Source organism: Candoia aspera, chromosome 2 (assembly GCF_035149785.1).
Source record: "Candoia aspera isolate rCanAsp1 chromosome 2, rCanAsp1.hap2, whole genome shotgun sequence".
Lineage (NCBI taxonomy): Eukaryota > Metazoa > Chordata > Lepidosauria > Squamata > Boidae > Candoia > Candoia aspera.
The window spans coordinates 17,765,351-17,788,607 of NC_086154.1; the positions used below are offsets into that span (position 1 = coordinate 17,765,351).

Below are 23,257 nucleotides of genomic sequence, written 5' to 3' on the forward strand. Positions count from 1 at the left end.
AAAATTTAACGATATTTTAATTTTATCCATAAATAAAATTAAACATGATTACATTCTAGTACATACTACAGTGATAGAAATCAGTACAAACGTAAACACCATAAAAAATTGCTTCATATAACAACTCTAGGTACGTTAGACAACATAAAAAATACAGCTCAGTATTTGTTTTAAACACTAGAGGAAAGTGCTTTTTAAAGATAATATTGCCACTTAATATTAACCCAGAGCATCAAGTTTATAAAATTAAAATCATTCCTAGCAAATTTGACTTTTTCCTATAACAACATGCCTCCGGTTGAGAATTCGTATTAACTGAGTTTGAGTTGCTCTATTACATCATTTCTCAAGAACTGCAAGACGTTCCAGTTAACCACCGAAATAGACATTCTGTGACCAGGTTGTAAGCTAGCTCTGGATCTATGAACCTGAACCTGGGTACTTCGTGACCAAAGGATGCCCTTCAGTTGCACACGTATTTTCATCATGATTTCTAGCTTCTGAAAATACTGTTTTCTGCAAAACAGCTAATTTAGCCTAATGGTACCTATAGTAAAACGAATGCCCTGGGATGTATTTGATTTTGCATTTCAGGGATAGGCCACCTTGTCAGGCTAGTGGATTCATCTGCACTTTCAAAAGCATTGTGGGTGACTTCATGGAATGACTGCCCTGGGTAGCAGCTTCCTAGTTCCAAAATGGCTATCGTGTTGAGGTAGCCAGTCACAGGACCCCTACTTGCTTCCCACTACACACTCCAGCTTCAGGATGCTCCCTGCCATCCCAATAAATTTATGGCAGGTTGTTTTTTGTAACGGGCAGGTAAGGGCTTATCTTTTCTTAGGGCACACTGGCATACTTCTTAACGAAGCACCTAACTATCGTAATTTTCATTTTCGAAGAATACCTATGTAGCTTATCTGGAGCTTAGGGTATGTTAGAATCTGCAGCATGCCAGGTTTCTACTGTATTTCAGTTTCAATGATGATGATGATGATGATGATGATAGAATCTGGCGGACACTAAATCCACTGGGAACTCACATCCTCTGACACTCACTGCGTTCCCTAGAAATTATTTTCATTAATTTTACAGCATTATTTTGTGTACCGCAGGAGGAGCCTTTAGTTCCGTAGGACCCATAGACATACAGTACATGCAAATAAATCCCTGTTGCTACTCATTTATTTTCTGGCCATTAATCAATTGTCTCCAATATTAAAAGGTTCTGAGATTAGAGGCAAATTTTCCCTTCTTAGGAACTACCTCTTCAAAATATACCCTTGAAGGATACGGGTGGTACCATTTTAAAGAAAGCACTGAATGTTTACATAATAGAATAGCTTTCTGCAGTTTAAAAAGAAATAATTGCATGTCCTATCCCTCTCAAAAAATCCACACACTTTCCAGAAATGTGACTGAAAACAATAAACTTTAAATCCTTACTTCACACGTATAGCTTTTCCAAGGCTTCCGAATTCATATACTACAGTGGTAGCATTATAAAGAAATGCATGTACTCTCAATGAGATCTATAATCAAAGACAGATGTTACTACACTGAACTTTGATTTTTTTAAAAAAAGAGTGTACTTCAATCATGCAATTTTGATAGGCACCAGTTTAGAAAAAGTGTTAGGTATTGTTTTGTTTTATCTTTTTGCTGTTAAACCTGGAACAAATTACTTAGACGTTACTTCAGGATCTCCATAGGTTTCATTAGAATTTATATACTACTTGGCATTGCACTTTAGCTTGCTGAAAAATTCTGACCTTTACTTGTGATATTTTTAGTGCACATAGTCCTAAATTTTCAGTGAAAAATAACAGACAGACAGACAGCAGTATTCTGTTATATTGTTCTGGGGAGAGTGAGGAAAAACAAATAAGTTACGAATCTAGCAGATGCCACAATACCCTTGCCGGTAGTTTTGAAGTTTAGTCGTATTTCAGATGAACAAAAAGATACTCATATTAGCTTCCCTTTCTGATAAAGGAAAAATTAAAATCTTGCCATTTTCTCACTAGAATTCTATTTAGAAATTAACGGAAGACGTTACAATGCCACACACATATATGCACGCTCAATTTTCTTTGCATTATGTTCACATTTGCATTATCTTGGCTGTCCTTCAAAAAATAGTTCTGCTCTAGCTTTCAAAATGTTCCTTTAACCCCTTGCAGAAATGTTTGCCTCCTTTAAACGCAAATCCTATTTGAAGAGCCAGATCATGTGAGGTAAGAAGATGTTGAGACCACAGCAAGTCTAACTCACTCCAGATGTTAGGCCAGTGTTAAATTCATAAAACAGCATTTAAAAGAACTGGACGAAGCTTGATGACAACCCTCATGGGACTGTCATTGGAAAGCAAAGAAGATACTAGTAAGTATCTGTTTCTATTAGTGTATATTAATTCTATGAGAACTTGGGATATTGCTCATCTCATGGTTTAAATATTAAACAATTATAATTGCCTATTTATGCAGTGATCCCAAATTCTCCTTCTTTACTGACAGGTCAGCTGATCTTGCTTACGTTCCTTGATCATTAGTTCTACCTTAGTGCTTCCAGCTTCCCGGGCAGCAAGATCCTGGTCGATCAGCCCAAGGTGGTGCAAATTGAGAAGAGAATCAGCAATAATCCGTGCAGTCCTCTTCTGATAGCCCCCAGATGTCACCATCAGGATAGGGATTCTGTGTTTTCGAGCTGCTCTGAACACAATTTCGTCTCTTTCAATAATGCCCTGAGAATTTGCAACAGCAAAAGTTGAAATAGCAAATGCTGGATATCTTAATAGTTTATGAACTACACAGGTCATAGGTTTACAATACTGCATGCACTTTACACCAAGCTTTTTGTGAGTTATATACTGCAGTAGTCACTGTGACCACTTGTGATCCATTTACCATCAAAAAAATTGGGTGCTGATCAAAAGTCAACCAAGGAAATAGTTGAGAATGAATTCTTGAATTGCTGCATTTGGTGCCTCAAAATAAGTCCTTCCAGCATCTACATGGGATGCCTTATTACCACAATAAGGATGGATCACATCAGATGCCAGATCCAAATGTTGCGCGTGATGTTTTTGATTCTCTCTGCATAAAACAGATAGGATCTCACTAAACATCTTTTTCGAAGACCCCATGAAAAAAATGTTCTTCTCCCTTACCAATTTTTGTTTGAGGGAGGTTTTTTTTTCCTTTTCAGATTACATACAAGGGAACTCAACTGTACTTTATAGGTACTGCATTAAAAAAAAATAATGTACAACATTATTTACATCTAAGAGCTGGGAAAAAGAGCAGAATCAGGAATCGGGGGAAAGAGATGAAATCTGCCCTTGTCTCTGTTCTGACAAATGCAAACAGCAGCCTCCTTTAAGGCCAGACCATGGTTTCTAGAATACAAGCAGTCCCAGTTTTACTGCCCTAAAGGCCATATCACTGTAAGTCAGCCACAGAATGTCAATTTTAACTGGCAAAATTTGGGGCCTTCAGACTGTAGAAGGAAGGCTGAAAATAAGGGTGCTCGGCTCAGTGCATCCCTTTTCCAATAATCTTCCCAGTAACCCAGCTTTTCAGCCCATTGCCCTCTGTGACGTCCCTGTATCACACCATACTCCCAGCAACCCTCCAAAGCCAAAACAAAACGATAGACCTGACCATCAATCAGTCATCTGTACATTTTTCCATTTATACCAACCAAGTTTCCAGACAGCAAAAGGAACAGAAATTCTCTATGCGTCTGATATAACTGCTTTCCAGTTTGCAATGGTGTTTCCGGACAAAGTTTTCATCATGAATTGTCCTGTCCTACTTACAGAATCTTATGAGGGTTCCAGACACCAACCTCCTAGTTTTTTACGCCAATTTTCTACTACTGATACTGTTTGCTTTTTCCCTCCTCCCATAAAATATCCATTAAAGGAAAAAGTCTGAATAGCTGCACAAAGTATTGATCGATAATAAATGCTAGCAGGGGACTTCCGGGGGTGGTATGGTGAAGACGGCTCTGTGAAAGCGGAGCCGATGACCACGGCAAAGACCAATTAACTGGTGAGTAGACCGGTTCTTTGGAACCTCTCTGGATAAGGAGAAGACAGGAGATCGCCCACATGTGCTCCGGACAGCTGCTCCTGGTGAGGAGACTGCAGGACAGCAGGTTTGAGCTCCAGGAGATGACGGGATCAGCCATCTTGCTCACAACCATGGCAGAGACTTTTAAAGGACACTGAGTTCACAAACCTCACTTTCTAACCACTTTCGGGCACAGCTGCTTTAAAGAGTTGCAGACAGTGTACCTTCTCACTTCCACATGCTCTAAATAATATTTTTGGAATTAAATCAGAGCACTACACAGCCCCAGAAAATAACTGAGGGGGCGTGTAGTACATAGCACGAGATCAAAACATACCGCAGTTGAAAGTAGAAACAAAGAAAAGGAACTATAAAAAATGAGATTAACTCAGAAGATAAAATAGGGCTGTGGAAGGATATCAGAATAAATAACGAGCTGGTTGCCATAGCTTGGACATGGACACGCTACAGTATCCTACTGTACTTCAGGGAAACAAATGCTTTGTGCTCTACAAACCTCAGGTGAAATAGCTAAGCCTCCCAGAGGATCACCATCCAAAATATCAGTTCCAGCATTAAAAATAATTATGTCTGGTCTCATTTCATTCAGTGCACCTTCCACGTGAGTTTTTACTTTCTGAAGGTATTCAGGGTCTTCTGTGCCCCATTCCAATTCAACTTTCCGCTTTATGGCACCTAATAATAAATACAAAGTTTATACAGTACCAAAAGGAAAGGGGAGGGTGGGGAACAAGGATAGAAAAATCAGCTTTTGATATTTAGGATACAATTCTATTCAGATTTAGCTAGGAGGAAACTGTTTTTAAATGATGTAAAGAGCCCTCTTTGAACCTTACAGGTAAACATTAATGGTTTATTCTGTGCATAGGGTTTTGTTTTATTTGGCTTTATTCAAGTATATTCTAGTATAGGTTTTTGAACATTTATAGTGCAATCCTACAGAATTTACTTAGAAATAAGCCCCACAGATCGCAATGAACTTTACTGGCACATATAGGCTTGCAGCCTTAAATTATAATGCTGCCTTTCAATCCTCAGGGACTATTAAATTCCAAGTGTAATAATTCCATGATAAATTAGTTTGTACCAATAGAAGAGAATCTCTGTAGCTCAGGGTTGAACTGTGGAGTCCTTGGTACTCTCTGAGTTTGGTTGTTGGCCTGCAGATGTTTCTCAATGAAGAAAATGTCTGCAAACAACCAAGTGCAGAGAGCACCAAGGTCTCCACAAATTAGATTGTACTAATGAGATCATATTAATTTCAAAAATACCCTCTACTTACGTTTAGCAAGCCCATCTCCTGGATAAATATACCTGTTGTAAACATCCATAATATATACTCTTCTGTCTTCCAAGAAATCTCTTTCATGTCCATTCCCCTACAAGTTAAAACAATAAAAAACAGTTAATTAAGCCAAATTGTTTCCTCTTTGGTTCTTTTTTAATATATGGGTTAAAACAACTTGCAGGGCAGTTTAGTGTGATCTAACGGAATGTGTGTGGGAATGTTATTGATATCAAGAGCTATATTAGCTACAGTAAGGAGCTGCTACAGGATTCCTCTGAACTCCAGAACGCTAATAATTTTGAATTATTGGGCAATACTAGTTCAGCTCCTATATGCAGGCATGTAGGCACATATAGCTCTCTTCCCAACTATGTATCTGGCAGGGCACAGGGAAATGCTGTGTATCCATCTTGGATTTCTTCTTCCCGCTCCTTAAGACACCTCTGTAAGACCATTTTTACTCACTGTCTATGCAATTTTTAAATTCCCTGGAAATGACAATTAATTACAGGTGGTCCTCACTTAATGCTCATTCAGCAACTGCTCGAACTTGCGACCATGGAGTTCCAGCTGTCGCAGCATCCTGCAGACACGTGGTCACCATCCATGGCCTTCTTTGCTGGCCTCTGACAAGCAAAGTCAATGGGGAAGCTGGCAGGAGGTCACAAAGACCAACTACATGATGCCCTCTCTTACTGACCAGCAGTGATTTGCTTAACAATGGCAACCGGGAGTGCCGGAATTGCCGTCACTAAGGGGCGTGGTCATGTGACATCGCACTTTACGAACACATTGTTTAGCGACAGCAATTCTGGTCCCAATTACCGTAGTTAACCGAGGACTACCAGTATTGCATTAAAAGTTGCTTGTTAAGTTCTGCTTTTTAAAAATACCCTGAAAAAAACTTCCAGTTGAGCAATCAATTTTCTTTATGGTAGTATGTCTCAGAACATTTTAATTTCATCACTCACCTGATGTGCATCCAAGTCTATAATAGTTGCCCTAGAAACTCCTTCTACTCTTTCAAATAAAAACTGGAAAATATAGCAAAAGAAATAAAAAAGAAATTGGAGAAAAGATAAGAAGTTTCAAAATTAAAACATCCATTTTGCCCAAGCTATCCACTCTTTAAAGAATTACGGCATATGAGGCATATATAATGGGCTATTTATTTTAACATCAAAATATAGAAAATCCATTTGAAAACACTTTCCATCATTTCAAACAGCTTGTGCTGAAATTTACTTCTTTTCAGCCACAAAACACACCCACAGGAAGAAAACAACATCCCAGTCATCCAGTCAAGAGCCTAGTTCACACAACCTGCTGAGCCCTAATGGGACTTGTTGACTAGCTTAGCTTGATGTGTTAACCTTTCAATTATGGTTTGGAAATCATAGTTCCTTTCTTTGCACATAATACGCTAAGTCCCAAGCACTCCAAATATATGAACAATGTTTTGTGTAAACTCTGTAAATATATGTGTTTCTTCTCATCGATTTATCCAATTCCCAATTCTTTATAGGAAACAAAAGAGAAAAAGGTGTGACCGTAAGCGGAGCCAGGTTTGATCATGTGCACTGCCTCAATCATCCCTCCTGAGCTATGTTGGCTTCTCTGTGTACAGCACAGGTTTGCTGGATTCTGTGCTGGATTTGGGAGGGCAGCTTTCATGTTGCTATCTCTGGCTCCTTCAGAGCCACTTACTAACGAAATCATTCAGTCTTAATCATAAGCACACTCAAAAACTCAACTAACATTGCACCAAACCAAAATTGGTTTCAACTACATTTGTTGATAAAGTTATAATGGCCTAGTTCATACATACTGTTAAACCAGAAACAGGTTACAGACTACAGGTAGTCCTTGCTTAATGACCATTGGTTTAGTGACCAGCCAGAGTTACAACAACGCTGAAAAACCAACTTACAACTGTTCCTTGCACTTACAACTGTTGCAGAATCCCTGCAGTCACATAATCGCAATTCAGGCGCTTGGCAATTGTTGCACATTTATAATGGTTGCAGCATCCCACGGTCATGTGATTGCCATTTTTTACCTTCCCAGCCAGCTTCTGATAAGCAAAATCAATAGTGAACCACATGATTTGCTTAATTACCATGTGATTTCCTTAACAGCTAGTGATTCACTTAACAACCACAGTGATTCACTTAACAATTGCTGCAAAAATGGTCATAAAATCAGATCCAGATTCACTTAACAACTGCATCACTTGGCGACCTAATTCCAGTCCCAATTGTGGTCGTTAAGCAAGGACTACCTGTATAATTATTGGGTTCACAGTTATGCTAAACCAAAACAAGCCATGATTTGAGAACAGTCAAATAATTATCTGATAAATGTTGCAGACAGAAATCAAATATATAAAAACTAATTTAATCCTTGGGGGAAAGGTACATCCTAAGAGGAGGATCATCTTATTTCCTGATCCCTCTGGGAGGAGGAAACTGATTCCATACTCCATTTTCATTATCTGAACTACTAAGAACAAGATCACTTATTGGTTTCTCAGATATAAGATAAATGTAATTTTGCAGTTTCTACAAAGAATCAAGATTTGTGTTTACCTTTATAGCCAATGAGATATCAGCATATGCGCAGAAGCCTCCACCCTTATCACCTGAACAGTGATGGAAGCCGCCACCTCGAAAAAGAAGTAGCAAATTTGAAGATAATTAAAATGCCAAGCATTGCAGGAAAAAAAGGATTCTTAGCTGTGTTCCATTAGCTAAATCACACTTTGGAGATAAGATACAAGACCTAAAGTGTTGTACCAGGGTCTTCCCAGAAAAGGTGGGTTTTGTGAAGATATTTGAAGGAAAATATCCAAAGTTTTTTCTATCTATAAAGAAAACTAAAAAAGGTGGTAAAAGAGCAATGGAGCTATGAGAGCAGAAATGACAAAAATAATGCTGGCTTCTTTCCACTGACTATGTGGCTAAGGTGGGGCTTCAGAAGCTTCTCAGTTCTGCTCCAAAAGAGGTGCTGCAAAGATAGTTTTACACCAGTAAAACTTTTTCAAACTAGACAGCATTAAGATGTGTGGACTTCCCAGCTGGGGAATTCCGGGAGTTGAAGTCCCCACCATCTTAAAGTTGCCCAATTTAAAAAACACTGCTTTACACCATTTCCTCTCAAGAAGCAGAACAGACAGCTTTCTGTTGATGGAACTCCTGCCTCATCCTGCCTTTCAGCTCCTTCCACTTCCCTCCAGTAGCCACGGGGCAGTTTGCCTGGCCGCCATCCCCTCCCCATCCTCTCCCGCCAGCTGGCATTTCTTCTTTTTTCCCCCCATTACTCTAAAAAGGAAACACAATAAGGAAAACCAAGGCACTGGCTGCCTGGCTGCTCTTGGTTACGTTCTGTTCTGTTCTGGAGGGAGGGAGGGAGGGAGCGCTGGCTGTTGCCACAGCAGGAGAAAGCCCAGCACTGGCTGTGCTAAACTGCTAAGGAGGACATCCAGTGCCATGGAAATGCTCTCCAAATACCAGAGCCAAAAGACAAAAGAGGGAGGATGCACTGAAGAAAAACAGGACACATGGCAAATAGGAAGCTTCTGAAGAGACTGAAAGAAGATCACCCCGCAGGAAGAGTGAGGAGGGATTTGGCAGCAGGATACCAACTGACTAGTTCAGGGTTTCTCACAACCAGGGTTCCGTGGAGCCCTAGGGTTCCACGAGAGGTCACTAGGGGTTCCCTGGGAGATCACAATTTATTTAAAAAATTACTTCAAATTTGGACAACTTCACATTAAAGAAGTTAGTTTCATGCTTTATTTTCAGTTTAAGAACACTGTTAATGCATATAAACAGGCCTACCCATGAAACAATAATTTTGTAAATTCTGGCCTATATTTGAGCCTGAACGTGCAGGGGTTCCCTGAAAAAAATTTCAAGGGTTCCTCCGGGATCAAAAGGTTGAGAAAGGCTGGGCTAGGAGGAGTAGCAAACCAGAGATTCTAGATGGCTGTAAGCAGGCAGGAGACAATGAGGTTGTGGTCTACAATTGGTGAAAAAGGAAGTAAATCTATTCCTACTTACCGATATTAATTGCCCACCCTCGCTCAATGGCCAGTTTCCCTGCCTTAAGATAAAGAGAAAAAAAAAGGGATTGGCTTGCGAAAAGTAGCTCACCAAGGATTCCACAAACGTCTCAGTTCTGTTGTGAAATTAAACCCTTGCTACTTACTCAACCTCACAAGGGGTTTTGGACTTCAAAGTGAAACTTCCATTAGCCTGCTTTTTTTAGAAGTTGAGAGATTTTTAATTGATTCAATGGGCACCTTAAGATTTTACAAGATTTAAGGTGCCATTTCATTCCTTAAAACCGTCCCAAACTCCCCAAACTATTAAAAAGGGTGCAATATTTTTGGACCGCCCCCTCTGGGGGAAGCTCTGAGGGCCATAAAAGGTGTTCTTTTCGCACTTCTTTGATACCTTAATTTTAAGTCTAATCCTGTATGTGCACGCCTTTGAGTCAGCATTGACTCCTGGCGACTGCCTGGAAAAAGTGCCTGCAGTTTTCTTGGCAAGGTTTTTGGAAGTGGTTGGCCCTTGCCTTCTTCTTCCTTGGGCTGAGAGAGGGGGACTGGCTCAAGGTCACCCAGCTGGCTTCGTACCTAAGGCGGGACTAGAACTCCCAGTCCCCCAGTTTCTAGCCTGGTGCCTTCACCACTACACCAAACTGGTTCTTTAATCCAAGCCTAATCCTATGGACATTTAAACAGTCTCCTCAAGATGAACTAAACACTTCATGATTTATGGCTATGTCCATGCAGTTATCTTGGCAAGGTTACCAAAATGGTGTTTCTATCTTATTTAGAACTAGATAGCAATTTGGACTCTCACAACGTCAAAGCTGCAAAATCTATTAGAGAAACACTCCCAGACAAAATGACAAATTTAACAGCATGCTTCCACTACGCTCTGGCACCTGCTGTAAAACAAAAAAGATAAGGTAGTAGATAAAATTTGGAGAACCACTAGCAATCAGAATTTTAAAATGGCTGCATTTACTTGTCACAGTGAATCAAAAACAATTTGTATCAGACTCAGCTGTTGATGACTTCTGGTTCAATGGGTCATGCAAGCTTGGGAAAGCTGGATCAGTTGAGAAAGCAGTGATAAAGTTACTGATGGGTCACTCTGTCACATGAATGCAGTATTAGCCGGGGAAGGTGGAGGGTCTGAGTTCTACAAAAGGGTTTCTTTCATCCTCAAGTAGATCATCTCTTTCTTACTGCTTCGACCAATGAGCAGATTTATTCAGCTTTAGAAACAGAGCAAGAAGGGAAGAAAATAATGAACATGCTGGTGTCTTACCATTATTGTTCCTCCTGTTTGTGTTCTCAGAGGCCTCAGCACTTTCCTCTGAACAAGGAAATTTGGCATAAAAAGGACTGGCGGGATTTCTGTAATTGTAGCTACTACAAAGGACCACTAGAAGAAGAAAAGGGGAGGAAAATGAATATCCAAATTTGACTGAAGATTAATTTCTGTCAACACACTTTATGCATGTCTACCCAAGTCCCATTTATTTAATTCAATGGGATTTATCCCCAGTCAGCATCCATAGAATGATAGCCTACGTACATGATCCCTTTAGAACAGTGTTTCTCAACCCTGGGAACTTAGCTTGAACTTCAACTCCCAGGATTCCCTAGCTAGTGCTGGCTGGGGAATTCTGGGAGTCGAAGTCCACACAGTTTGAAGTTCCCAAGGTTGAGAAACAATGCTTTAAAACATAATCTAAATGTACTGACTCAGAAGTAAGTCCAACTAAGTCAAACTGGGTTTACTCAGTAAGTGTGGCTGGTTATTCAAACGTAGCATTATTACTATTGCTATATGCAAAGGAAAAGCATTTATTTATTTCAACAAAGTGGATGACTGCAAAAAACGTCCGTGACATCCTGATAAAATGTCGATGAACAAACAAGAGGAGCAGATTAATGGCTGGATCCCTGAGGTGCCTGAGAAGATGACTTATGCTCCTGATTTTTCTCATGCATCCTTCCTCTTAGAGTAGTTTCTGTCTTAAAATCCTTGTCTGATTTGGGAAAATTCTCCCTTTTTCCTGCATCTCCCCTTGTTCCAGAGATGTGTGTGTTTAAGCATGTGTATATGTGAGAGAGAAAGTGTGTGTGTGTGTGTGTGTGTGTGTGAAAGAGAGGTGTAATATACGTGGGGGAGGAGAAATGAAAAAAGGTTTCTTTACAGAAGCAGAAGGTGCCATACCTTTAATCGGTTCAAGTAATGTCTTGTGTGAACCACTAAGAGATCTTCCTCGGTTGCCTCTTGAGCCTTTACAATCAAGTCATCTGTGATTAGCTTTGCTTCTGAATTAAAAAAAAATAAATGGGGGAGGTGGTAATAAATGACACACACACAAGATTCATTTTTTCAACACTATAAAAGACAAGCCATAATATTTTTCATTTTAGGTAAGAAAACTTGTGCTGGATCAGATGAAAAGCCTGTCTAACCGTAGACGCTATTTTCAATCAGATCATTTGGGGAAGCCAGTTTCTCTCCACTTGTGTTCCACAGCAACTGATATTTGGAAGATGTTGCTTTTGGCACAGAAGGTAATGTTATGATAGCTACCCCCATGATTTAATTATGGGTTATGTGAACACGTATTTCTCTTCATCTGTTCTGAACCTTTCACTGCTCATATTTATTGGACAGGTATGCTGTTGCTGAATACTGTCCTGAGAGAGAGAAAGAAATAAATTATACCACCCATACTCTTTAACTACTTCTCCCTTATTCCCTCTTGCATTTTTTGAAGTTAAAAAGTATCCAGCATTGTCATCTTTTATTTAGCAGAAACCTTCTCTGACTGGAGGAGCCCTTAACAGAAGAGACACTCCAAAACCCTCAGGAGGAGCTGAGGGTTTTGAAGAGGACTAAGAGACGTCTAGAGCGCTGCGGGAGGAAGACAAAGACCGAATCCGACCGAACACTGGTTAGAGCCGCTATTAAGGCCTACCTGGTGGTGATAAGAGCGGTGAAGCGTCAATACTTCTCCGCTCTTATTGTGTCTGCAGAATGCTGCCCAACAGCCCTACTTAAAATCACTCAATCCCTTTTGGGGAAGGTGGGTGCAGTGACCCACCTGCAGGGCCGTGCAGAGGAGTTCTCGGAGCATCTGCAAGACAAAATTGCTCGGATCCGCTCTACGCTAGACTCCAAGTGTGAGGCAGGGTCTGTGGAGATACCAAGGGATCGTACTTACCACGTTATCTGGGAACAGTTTGATCCTGTTGGACCCGAGGAAGTGGACAGGATCCTCCAGACAGTAAATGCCACCACTTGCCAATTAGATCCATGTCCCTCCTGGCTGGTGAAAGCAGCTCGGGAGGTGACATGTGGTTGGGTCCAGGCAATGGTTAATACATCCTTGAGGGAGGGGGTGTTTCCAGCTGCCTTTAAGGAAGCACTGGTACAACCCCTCCTCAAGAAACCATCGTTGGACCCTACTGTACTGGATAATTTTCATCCAGTCTCCCACCTCCCCTTTTGGGGAAAGTGGTTGAGAAAGTGGTGGCATTACAACTCCAGAGGATTCTGGAGGAAACGGGTTATCTAGACCCCTTTCAGTCAGGTTTCAGGCCAGGATATGGGACAGAGACGGCATTGGTCGCACTTATGGATGACCTCTGGTGGGAGTGGGATGGGGGCAGTGCATCCATCCTGGCTCTTCTTGACCTCTCAGCGGCTTTCGATACCATCGACCATGGTATCCTTTTGGGTCGGCTCAGGGAGTTGGGGGTGGGCGGTGTAGTTTTGCTCTGGTTCACCTCCTTCCTCCAGGGCCAGTCCCAGTCAGTGGTGATAGAGGGGGAAAGATCCGACCCTCGACCTCTCCTTTGTCCCCACAAAGGAGAGGTCGAGGGTCGGATCTTTCCCCCTCTATCACCACTGACTGGGACTGGCCCTCTGGGACTGGCCCTCTGGCCACAGGGCTCAGTCCTCTCTCCTCTCCTATTTAACGTCTACATGAAACCGCTGGGCGAGATCATCCGTCACCACGGGATGAGGTATCATCAGCATGCCGATGATACTCAATTGTATATCTCCATCCCGGGTGAGGTAAGTGATGCTGTGACTGCCCTCTCTCGTGCCTGGGGGCTGTGGGGGTCTGGATGGGGAACAACAGGCTTCGGCTGAACCCTGGTAAGACGGAGTGGCTGTGGGTTAAGGTTCCTCCGTATCCGGGACTTTGTCATCTTTAGTTCTGGATGGGGTTGCACTGCCCCAGACAGACCCGGTGCGTAACCTGGGGGTCCTCATAGACTCACGGCTCCTGCTGGAAGAGCAGGTGGCAGCCGTGGCCGGAAGGGCCTTTGCACAGCTTCGTGTTGTGCACCAGTTGCGCCCTTTCCGGGATCGGGAAGCCCTTCGGACAGTCACTCATGCCCTTGTTATCTCCCATATAGACTACTGCAATGCGCTCTACATGGGGCTACCCTTGAAGAGTATCCAGAAGCTTCAGCTGGTCCAGAATGCAGCTGCGCAAGCTGTTTTTGGTGCCCCTAGAAGGGCGCATACAACACCTTTGCTACATGAGCTGCATTGGATACCAGTTTGCTTCTGGGTCCAATTCAAGGTGTTGGTTATCACCTTTAAAGCCCTACATGGCATGGGACTGGGTTACCTGAGGGACCGCCTCTTCCCCGTATCATCAGCCTGTCCCACCCACTCATGCAGAGAGGGCATGCTGCGGACCCCATCAATAAGAGAATTCCATCTGGCGGGGTCCAGGAGGCGGGCCTTCTCAGCAGTAGCGCCCACCCTTTGGAACATCTTGCCCCCGGAGGTAAGATTAGCCCCATCGCTTTTAGCTTTCCGGAGGAAGTTGAAGACCTGGCTCTGCCACCGGGCTTGGGGCAGGGAGGAGAATCGACATACTTGGGGTTGGCTGGTGCCTTGACGTGCCCCTCCTACATGATGGTTGAAGAGATCATAGCCGTCTGGATTATGAGCTGGGGTAGTTAAGAAATTGTTTTGGTTTTTAATGGGATTTTATTGGAATTTTACTGTGTTTTTATCTGAGTTTTTATTGTATATTTATTCTGTGCTGTAAACCACCCAGAGTCCCTCCGGTTGGAAGAGATGGGCGGTGACAAATTTGATAGATAGATAGATAGATAGATAGATAGATAGATAGATAGATAGATAGATAGATGTAAAACAATAGTAGAGAAGGCAATAGAATCCCTAAACTTGAAGATCTTTTATAGTCCTCACTTAGTGACTGCCTCATTTAGCACCTTCGCAGTTATGATGGTGATGAAAAAGTAACTTTATGACCAATCCTCACATTTATGACCTTGGCAGATTTGTACAACAAAGAAAAGCTGAAGTAAAATCATAAGCACAGTCACAGTTTTGCTTAACAACAGAGTTACCAGTCCCAATTGTGGTTGCTAAATGAGGACTATCTGTACATCAAACATAAATAACCTAGCCTCATATTGTTTATTTACCACTTATTGTTACTTTCACCAAAATGCAAACCCAACTCCTAGTTTTTAATGCATGGACAGAATAGAAGCGATTAGGGCAGATGGTTTGTGGCGGTGTCTAGAGCAGTGTTTCTCAACCTTGGGAACTTTAAGACGTGTGGACTTCAACTCCCAGAAGTCCACATGTCTTAAAGTTCCCAAGGTTGAGAAACACTGCTCTAGAAGCAAGAGTTTGGGTAGCCCAAGGGCATGGCTTGGGAGGAGGAGGAGGAGGAGGAAGACAACACAGACTTGGAGAAGGAGATGATGATGCTGGCTGGAGTTGGGGCAGTTCTCTGGAATCTAGAGCACAGGGCTGGAGGAAAGAGGTTGACAGAAGGAGTGAATCCCTACCCAGAAACTGCCACTAGTACAGAATACAACTTTCCACATGTTGGGAACTGCCAGAGCTATGTGACAGTGGTTCTGCAGATGTTGTTTTGACCACCGATAGGTTTCCAACTGCAATTCAAAAAGCTGATTTTATCCTCTAAAGTTCTTTATGGCCTGATTCCCAGCTACCTTCAGGACCATCTCTCCCACATGGAATCTGCTTGCCATGCATTCTTCTCATGAAAGGGATGCCTCAGATCCTCCCCATCAGTTTTGGGTGGAGGGGGCCAAAGGCAGGCATTCTCATTGGTTACCTCTGTCCTCTAGAACACCCTCCTTGCAGAGATCCAGATGGCTCCTACCTGCAGTTGTTCAGGACGTCTGGTTCAAAGAGCCTTGCACGGCTTGCATGCTATCCTTGCAAGGGGGTGATATTTGGATTAAGTTAATTATCTCAAATCTTTTTAATTCGTGATGATTTTACGATGCTATGCTTTTTTATTTTCATGGCTGTGAATCATCAAGAGTCATTTTGAAGTTGGCAGTATAAATCAATAGATCAATCTACAAATTAAGTGCTTATGTTTTTCCCTACAGCCCTTCCCTACTGAGTCTACTGGAGAGAAATGAAGTCATCTATTGGCATAGGAAACTAAAGATCCTGCAAATTCAGTGACACCAAAGGTCCTGCCGGCTCCTTTTTTGCCTATTCTAATGTCGGAAGTGTCCTGGCAGCCCATTTTCCTCAGCCTCCCAGAGAATGTTTATGAGGCTGGAGTGTATGGCACTCTGCCAACAGAAGAAGATCTCTAACAAACCCTGTGGTTCCTAAGTACCATAATTCAATGTATACCACAGATTTCCCCAGAAAGATATCTCCATGTATGTTGAAACACATTTATCCCAGCCAATAATGCCAATAGTTGATTAGGGAAGAAAGAAGTGGTAGTCTAACATACTTGGAGGTCATGAAACAACAGAAGCTGATTTGGAGAGTGTAAAGTTCACCTTTAGGATTAACTGGAACAATTTCAATCTCAGCTCTTCATTCAATTTCTGTTCACTGTGATCTTTGGCAACTAAGTTGACTGACAAGCTAGTCTAGGGATCAAGTTTCCTTCTCTTATTTATAGGCTATGTTCACACAACACACTGAACTCATATAGCAAAACACAATTGTTGTGTTCACATGATAGGCTAATCCCAAATAAATAAGTCATAGTATGGTTCAATGTAAATGGGTTAATTAAGGCAATGTCTGGGTTCCCATAACACGCTAAACCACAATCTCCCAATTCCATTTAGTCTAGCCTAGCACATTGTGGGTACCATTCTTGATGGTAAGTGAACCTAAGAGTTCCAGGATCCAGACTTTTGACCAGCCCAGCATTTCCAGACTGGATTAGCTGAAAAGAACTTGCTGCACATCATGGTTATAATGAATACACCATTCTTTCACAGTAAATCAGAGGAATGCCATTCAAACACAGCTTCTATTGTTCTTCCTGCTCTACTTTCCCTTATGAATGCCACAGAAGCAAACAGAAATATGTGCCCAGCATGCAAATATATATTTCCTACTTTTTTGGTGCTACATTCTGAGCTCATAATTATACAACAATTGTACAACTAAAATGGCTTAAAATTCTAATTAATAAATAACTGCAAACCTAACGATTTTTGGAGTCTTTAAACAGAAGGCCATCTGTTGGGGATGTTGTAGGAGTAGATTCCTGTACTGGGGAGATGATGAGACTCCTTCCAGCTCTTATGTTTTATGATTCTATGCCTATATCATGTAATCTAGATATGAGGATATCCTATTTTCTTATTTGAAAATATCTGATATAAACTTTTTTGTTTGCTTTTTTGCAATTCTTTTTTTTACAGCGGACGACTTTAATTTCCAACAACGTTTATATCTCTGTTTTGTTTGTATTACCTTTCAAGAAATTTATTACTTTCCCCCATTTTCCAGCATCAAATGGATGTAGCTTCTCCAGGCCCAGAAATGTAATGTTGTAATCTGGTGAATACACAATGGGCCAGCATGTTGATGGAGTATCTTGATATAGTTCTGTCCTATGAGGCCTTGAAGAAATAGATATAACATTAGACAACCAAAACACTGATGGTTGAAAATAAAGTACATTCCATACATATACTTCTGAATTACACAACAGTTTTGCTAAATTTTTTAAGAATGCCATTTATATTCATCACACTATTCCCTTTAGAGGTCAATAGTATTATACAAACTGGAGGAAAGAAATAATAAGCCAAAATAATTAAATGCATGACGTTAAATTAATTTTATGATGATGATCAGGGACCAAAAGGATATATAATATTTTAAGAAAATCTGGGGTTTCTCCCTCATTGGGGGCATATAAGCATTTATTATCAACAGGGCACGGTGACTGAATTGGATTAGCACTACCGTGGCATACGACTTGAGTGAGGGGAGGGGCCTCGATATGGCATGTAGCATGGTGGTGACCAGGAGCCTCAGGCCTCCTTTCACTCTTCCGTGCTTTACCCCCAGTTCTGCCCCAATTGAGAATGAACGAAATCCATTTAATATCAGCTCATCAGCAGTCCATGTTTCCTGGATCAATGTGATGTCGTGGCAGGAGAGGAAGTCTGTGAAGCAGGGGTCTCTGGTGGATACAAACCACCCAGCCACATTCCACGTTAGAAGGGTGACCTTATGCTGGTCACTTGAACGTCAAGGGGATGCACTGTGAACCAGGGGCTGGGTGGGTATGTTTTGCAGGGGCAGTGGCTTTGTATTAGATGTTTGTTGAGATGGTTATAATTGCGTCTCCCTCTGTGTGGGACGGGGGAAGTGGGGTACTGTCAAGTTCCTGCTTTCCCTGCTCTGCCATCCGTTTGCCCATCGAGCTTCCATTCTCGTGAGAGGGCAGGGGGGCTTGTGATTCTGGCAGACAGATCGGGAGAATCAGTGCAGCACAGGCAGCAAAATGAGGCTCCCTGGCAAGGAGGGACCCCAACTCTTTGGTAGGGGGAGTGTCCTTTGGCTTGCCCAGTGAAAGAGGTGGCGAGGGAAGCGGTTTCTCCTGTGAGCCAGGCTCCCGCAGTGCCAGGGGAGGCCCCCCCGTTTTGGAAGCAGACGAGGGTATCCCTCCAGACTGGGTTTCTGTAGTGCTTGGCTGAGGTTCTTTTTGTCTGCAAGGCAGTCTCTTTTGGGCGTCAGCTGCTTGGGATTGCCTTGGTTCCTTGAATATTTTTATTTTTTATTTATTTAAAATTTTTATCCTGCCTTTAGTACTTTTATAAATAACTCAAGGTGGTGAATATACTTAATACTCCTTCCTCCTCCTATTTTCCCCACAACAACAACCCTGTGAGGTGGGTTGGGCTGAGAGAGAGTGACTGGCCCAAGGTTGCCCAGCCGGCTTGCATGCCTAAGGCGGGACTAGAATTCTCATACCACACCTGATTGGCTCTTGGGCTGAGAGAGAGTGACTGGCGCAAGGTCGCCCAGCCGGCTTTCATGCCTAAGGCGGGACTAGAATTCTCATACCACACCTGATTGGCTCTTGGGCTGAGAGAGAGTGAGTGGCCCAAGGTCGCCCAGCCGGCTTTCACACCTAAGGTGGGACTAGAACTCACAGCCTCCTGGTTTCTAGCCGATTGCCTTAGCCACTAAACTGAACATTGCTGGTGCGGAGCTCTTGGCGGAGTCACTGTCAGTATCACTTTTACTATTGTTGCTAAAAAAAGTCAGAATCGCAGGCTGACAGCTTTCTATGGGTCTGATTAGATGGTTTGGAGGGGGAGCTCAGCAGGGCAGAAGTATTAAGCCTTTGCTGGATTTCTGTATCACTACCAGCACTGGGAGGGTACGCCAGAATTGTTGTTTTGATGTCTGCTAGTTGTTTCCTCGGATTAATGAGTTCTGTGTTTATAGATTCTACTTCCTCCCTTGAAGTCTGAATTTAAAAATCTAAAATATACAGAAATGTTTTACAGTGTTACTAAAATTATTACATTACCGCTTACTAAAGCTAAAACAATAAATTACTTAAGTTTAATTCAGTAGTAACTAAAATTTAGGATACTTAAGGGACAGCTCTAGGAAGGCAGACCTAAATAAATGCATATAACTTTTTTTAACTACAGCTGACTCTTATCACTGTAAAATCAGAAATTAATTTTAAAAATTCTGCCCAGGAAAAAATAAGATTAGTGTGTGTTTTGCTATGTTTGTTCCATATTTTAGAAAGCATGAGATAAGAAAGGCAACATAGCTAAAACTGTTACCTCGACACCATTCACTACACTTCACCATACCTTTCTATTCTTGCAGACATCCTTATTTCCGCCACATCCATGCATCGCCACACACATTGCCTTTTCTTCTTTAAATTTTTCACCTCCCTTTGTTTGAGGATCTTGCTAACTCCATCCAACCACAACTATCTCAGTCTTCCCCTTCTCAATCATTCACTTTTCCTTCATACAGGTAGTCATTGCTTACTGTCCCCTTGTTCGTCGACCATTCCAAGTTACGACAACGCTGAAAAAGATTTACAACTAGTCCTCAAAGTTGCAACTGTTGTAGCGTCCCCGCAATCACATAACCGCGATTCAGGCACTTGGCAATCAGCATGCATTTATGACGGTCGCAGCATCCCATGGTCACATGATTGCCATTTGCCACCTTCACAGCTGGCTTCCGGGAAGCCAGCAGGAAGTCACAAGTCACGGTCACATGAGGTTGTGCTTAATAATCCATGGTAATTCACTTAACGACCACCACCAGAACTAACAAGCTGACGTCATAAGTCAGGCACAGTCGTATAACATAACAACTGTGTCGCTTAGCAATGGAGTTGCTGGTCCCAACTGCAGTAGGTAAGTGAGGACTACCTGTATATTGATTCTGCAATTCAATCCTCATATGTTCCCTGCATATGACCAAACCACCTAAACATATTTTTATGTTTCTCTGACATATACAGTTCTCACTTACATCTAACAAAGTGGACAAAAGCAAGCTGTTATACAGTCATTTTTGCTTCTTACCACATTCATTTATCACAGTAGACTATATACTATTCACTACTTTTGCATGAGTACTTTTTTCCCATCTTTTTCTCTCATTATAGAAATCTGAAAACAGAATGGCTGCAAAGTTTGGTCTAGTGGTTAAGGCTCCAGGCTAGAAACCAGGAGGCCATGACCTCTAGTCCTGCCTTAGGCATGAAAGCCAGCTGGGTGACCTTGGGCCAGTCCCTCTCTCTCAGCCCAAGTGCCAATCAGGCGTGGTACGAGAGTTCTAGTCCCGCCTTAGGCATGAAAGCCGGCTGGGGGACCTCAGGCCAGTCCCTCTCTCTCAGCCCAAGAGCCAATCAGGCGTGGTAGGAGAGTTCTAGTCCCGCCTGAGGCACGAAAGCCCTCTGGGTGACCTTGGGCCAGTCCCTCTCTCTCAGCCCAACCCAACTCACAGGGTTGTTGCTGTGGGGAAAATAGGAGGAGGAAGGAGTATTAGGTATGTTCCTAATACATCTTAACATTTCTCCATTTTCCCAAGGTTAGTAAAGTCTGCCAACATACATAAATTTGCCACCTGGGTCTAGTTTTTCACCCTTTATGTACAACTTCCAATTGTTTACACCAGCTAAATTTACCAAGATATATATAGAGAACTATGTTTAATTTGCTACTTCCACATAAAGAATTTATTCTGCAATCTTCAAACTTCATAAGATTGGGGGAAGGAATACAGCAATGCAGAAAGAATCATCCTTTTTTTTTTAGATTTCTTTATCCCGCCTCAATTATTTTTATAAATAACTCAAGGTGGGGAACACAACTAATACTCCTTCCTCCTCCTATTTTCCCCACAACAACCATCCTCTGAGGCAAGTTGGGCTGAGACAGAGAGACTGGCCTAAAGTCACCCAGCTGGCTTTCAGCTGGGACTAGAACTCACAGGCTCCTGGTTTCTAGCCTGGAGCCTTAACCACTAGACCAAACTTCTCAGCCATTCTGTTTTCAGATTTCTATAATTAGGAAAAAAAGATGAAAAAAAACAAAGCAGGGAATGCCAGAATATCTGCACAATACTACTCTCTATCTGGAAGTACTCTATTTACTATAACTTTTGTTTTTGGTTTTTGGTTTTCTGACATTCCAGAACATTAAATACTGGAAATGAGAGAACAACTAAAGGAACAGTATATAAAAAAGGAGTAACATTGGGGTATGTCATGGTACTTCCTTTTCCCAAGGGTCAGACATGACTCAGTGCTTACACAGGGGATCTTTCACCTTTCACGAGATTTTTGCCAAAAAACAAACAAACTTTTCAGCACTAAGGGATTTCTGTACAGCTCTGTTTTATTAGGACTAAACTTATCAAAACACAAGCAAAGAAATGTCAGAGCAGCTTTGTCTTTTGAAAGACTTGGGGACTGTTTCAAAGTGTGTCCTTACTGCCTCTCTATATTAGTACATAAGAGCCCATGTTTCATCAATTCATATTTTTATCTACACAGCTCTGTGTTGTTTGTTCAGGCTGGCAGAGCCCTCCGAGCCTCAGACAGGGGTATTTCCATACCCACCAGAAAGCTAATAGGGTTTCAGAGACCTTCTGCATTCAAAACTTGTTCTAGCTGCTCCTCAATTGGTACCATAACTTTTAAGCTAAAGGCTATCTATGCTCTATGCTTACATACTTCACCTACATTTTCTTTCCTTTAGTGGTTATTATTCCTTTCCACCCTTGTAACATTACTTATAGAACTGGTTTAAAACTGCAAACCTCACCAGCATGAGACAGGCATGCAATCTGGAGATTATCTAAGCATGAAGAGGCAATCAGATTATGGCTAACAGCCTTATCTGAGGGATGGGCCAGGCCAAAATGTATGACCCCATATTGCAAAACATCTTGTCCATTCCAGAAGTCATTTTAAATTCACCGCAAACTTCAGTCTAGAAGTAACTCGTGCTTATTTTAAATATAATGTGAGATTAATGTAAGAAAATGGTTTGTATCAAATAGTACCTTTTATTTCCACTGTTAACATTTTACATATTATGTTCATCAGAACGGTCCTTTTCTATATACCATGGGTGTGGGTGTGAGTACGGAGGCACGCACACAGGTGCACACCACGGGCGAAGAGGACTCTAACCCATGAACGTTGTGCGAGAAGAAACCTGTCCCCATCGCCATTTTTATAAACATTCTTGAGCCGAGACATCCCAGCAGCTCCCTGCAGAGTAGAGTGTCCGTATTCTCACGACTAGCATGTTGTGCGAATTCCAGCCCGGGTGGTAAATGGGTGTCGATGAAACCCAGGACTCAAGGTACAGCCCGCTCCCCGGGGGGAACGTATCGTCCGAACCCAGCCATTGTGACAGCTCACAAATCCGCCCCAGCAACCGCTCCGAGGCACGACGCGGCGGGGCCGCTCTCCTCCTCCCACCGCCCGCAACTCCCGCAGCCCAAAGGCGTCCCCGCGCTCCTGCCTTCGCGTCGACGTCCGCCGGGTCCCGCCTGGTCGGGATCGGCGCAGCTCGTCCACCGCCGCTTCCCCCAGCAGAAGCAGCTCCTCCCCAGGGGCGCCTCCCTAGCCGGCGAAGCCCTGCGCCACCCCTCGCTTGCAACTCACATGCTGCCCTGAAGGATGTTCCGTCCGAGCCCCCGACTTGTCAGAAAGTCCTGCCCGGGCGCTACTGAGCATGCCCGGGCGCTCCTGAGCACGCTCAGTCTGTTCCAATGAGGCCATTTGCCCCTATCTGACTCTTGCTTGCCCTGCCCTCGGCGTTCTTAAGCACCGGTGGAACGTGACGTCGCGTTATGGCGTAGGTTAGCAGGTTGTGTAGACCCAACCAGTTATGGTTTACTGAGTCAACCGAATTCGGGTTAAGGGGATAACTGAACCGCCTCTTTATTTGTATAGTTACGCTCTGACTGATTATGTGCCATCAAGTCGTTTTCCGCGCCTAGCGACCGCGTGGAATTTCTCC

The 23,257-nt window shown here is 42.6% G+C and overlaps 1 protein-coding gene across 1 annotated transcript; it reads right to left on the reverse strand.

Annotated features, from left to right (window-relative positions):
- HDAC11 (histone deacetylase 11) lies at window positions 1–23,020 on the reverse strand. Its single transcript, XM_063291401.1, has 10 exons — window positions 22,900–23,020; window positions 17,193–17,341; window positions 11,643–11,743; window positions 10,728–10,844; window positions 9,447–9,489; window positions 7,974–8,050; window positions 6,357–6,419; window positions 5,380–5,476; window positions 4,594–4,772; window positions 1–2,743 (listed from the first exon to the last, which is right to left on the reverse strand). Coding segments are annotated over exons 1-10 (1,065 nt in total). The 5' UTR covers window positions 22,902–23,020; the 3' UTR covers window positions 1–2,506.
- Window positions 23,021–23,257: the final 237 nt, after the last annotated feature.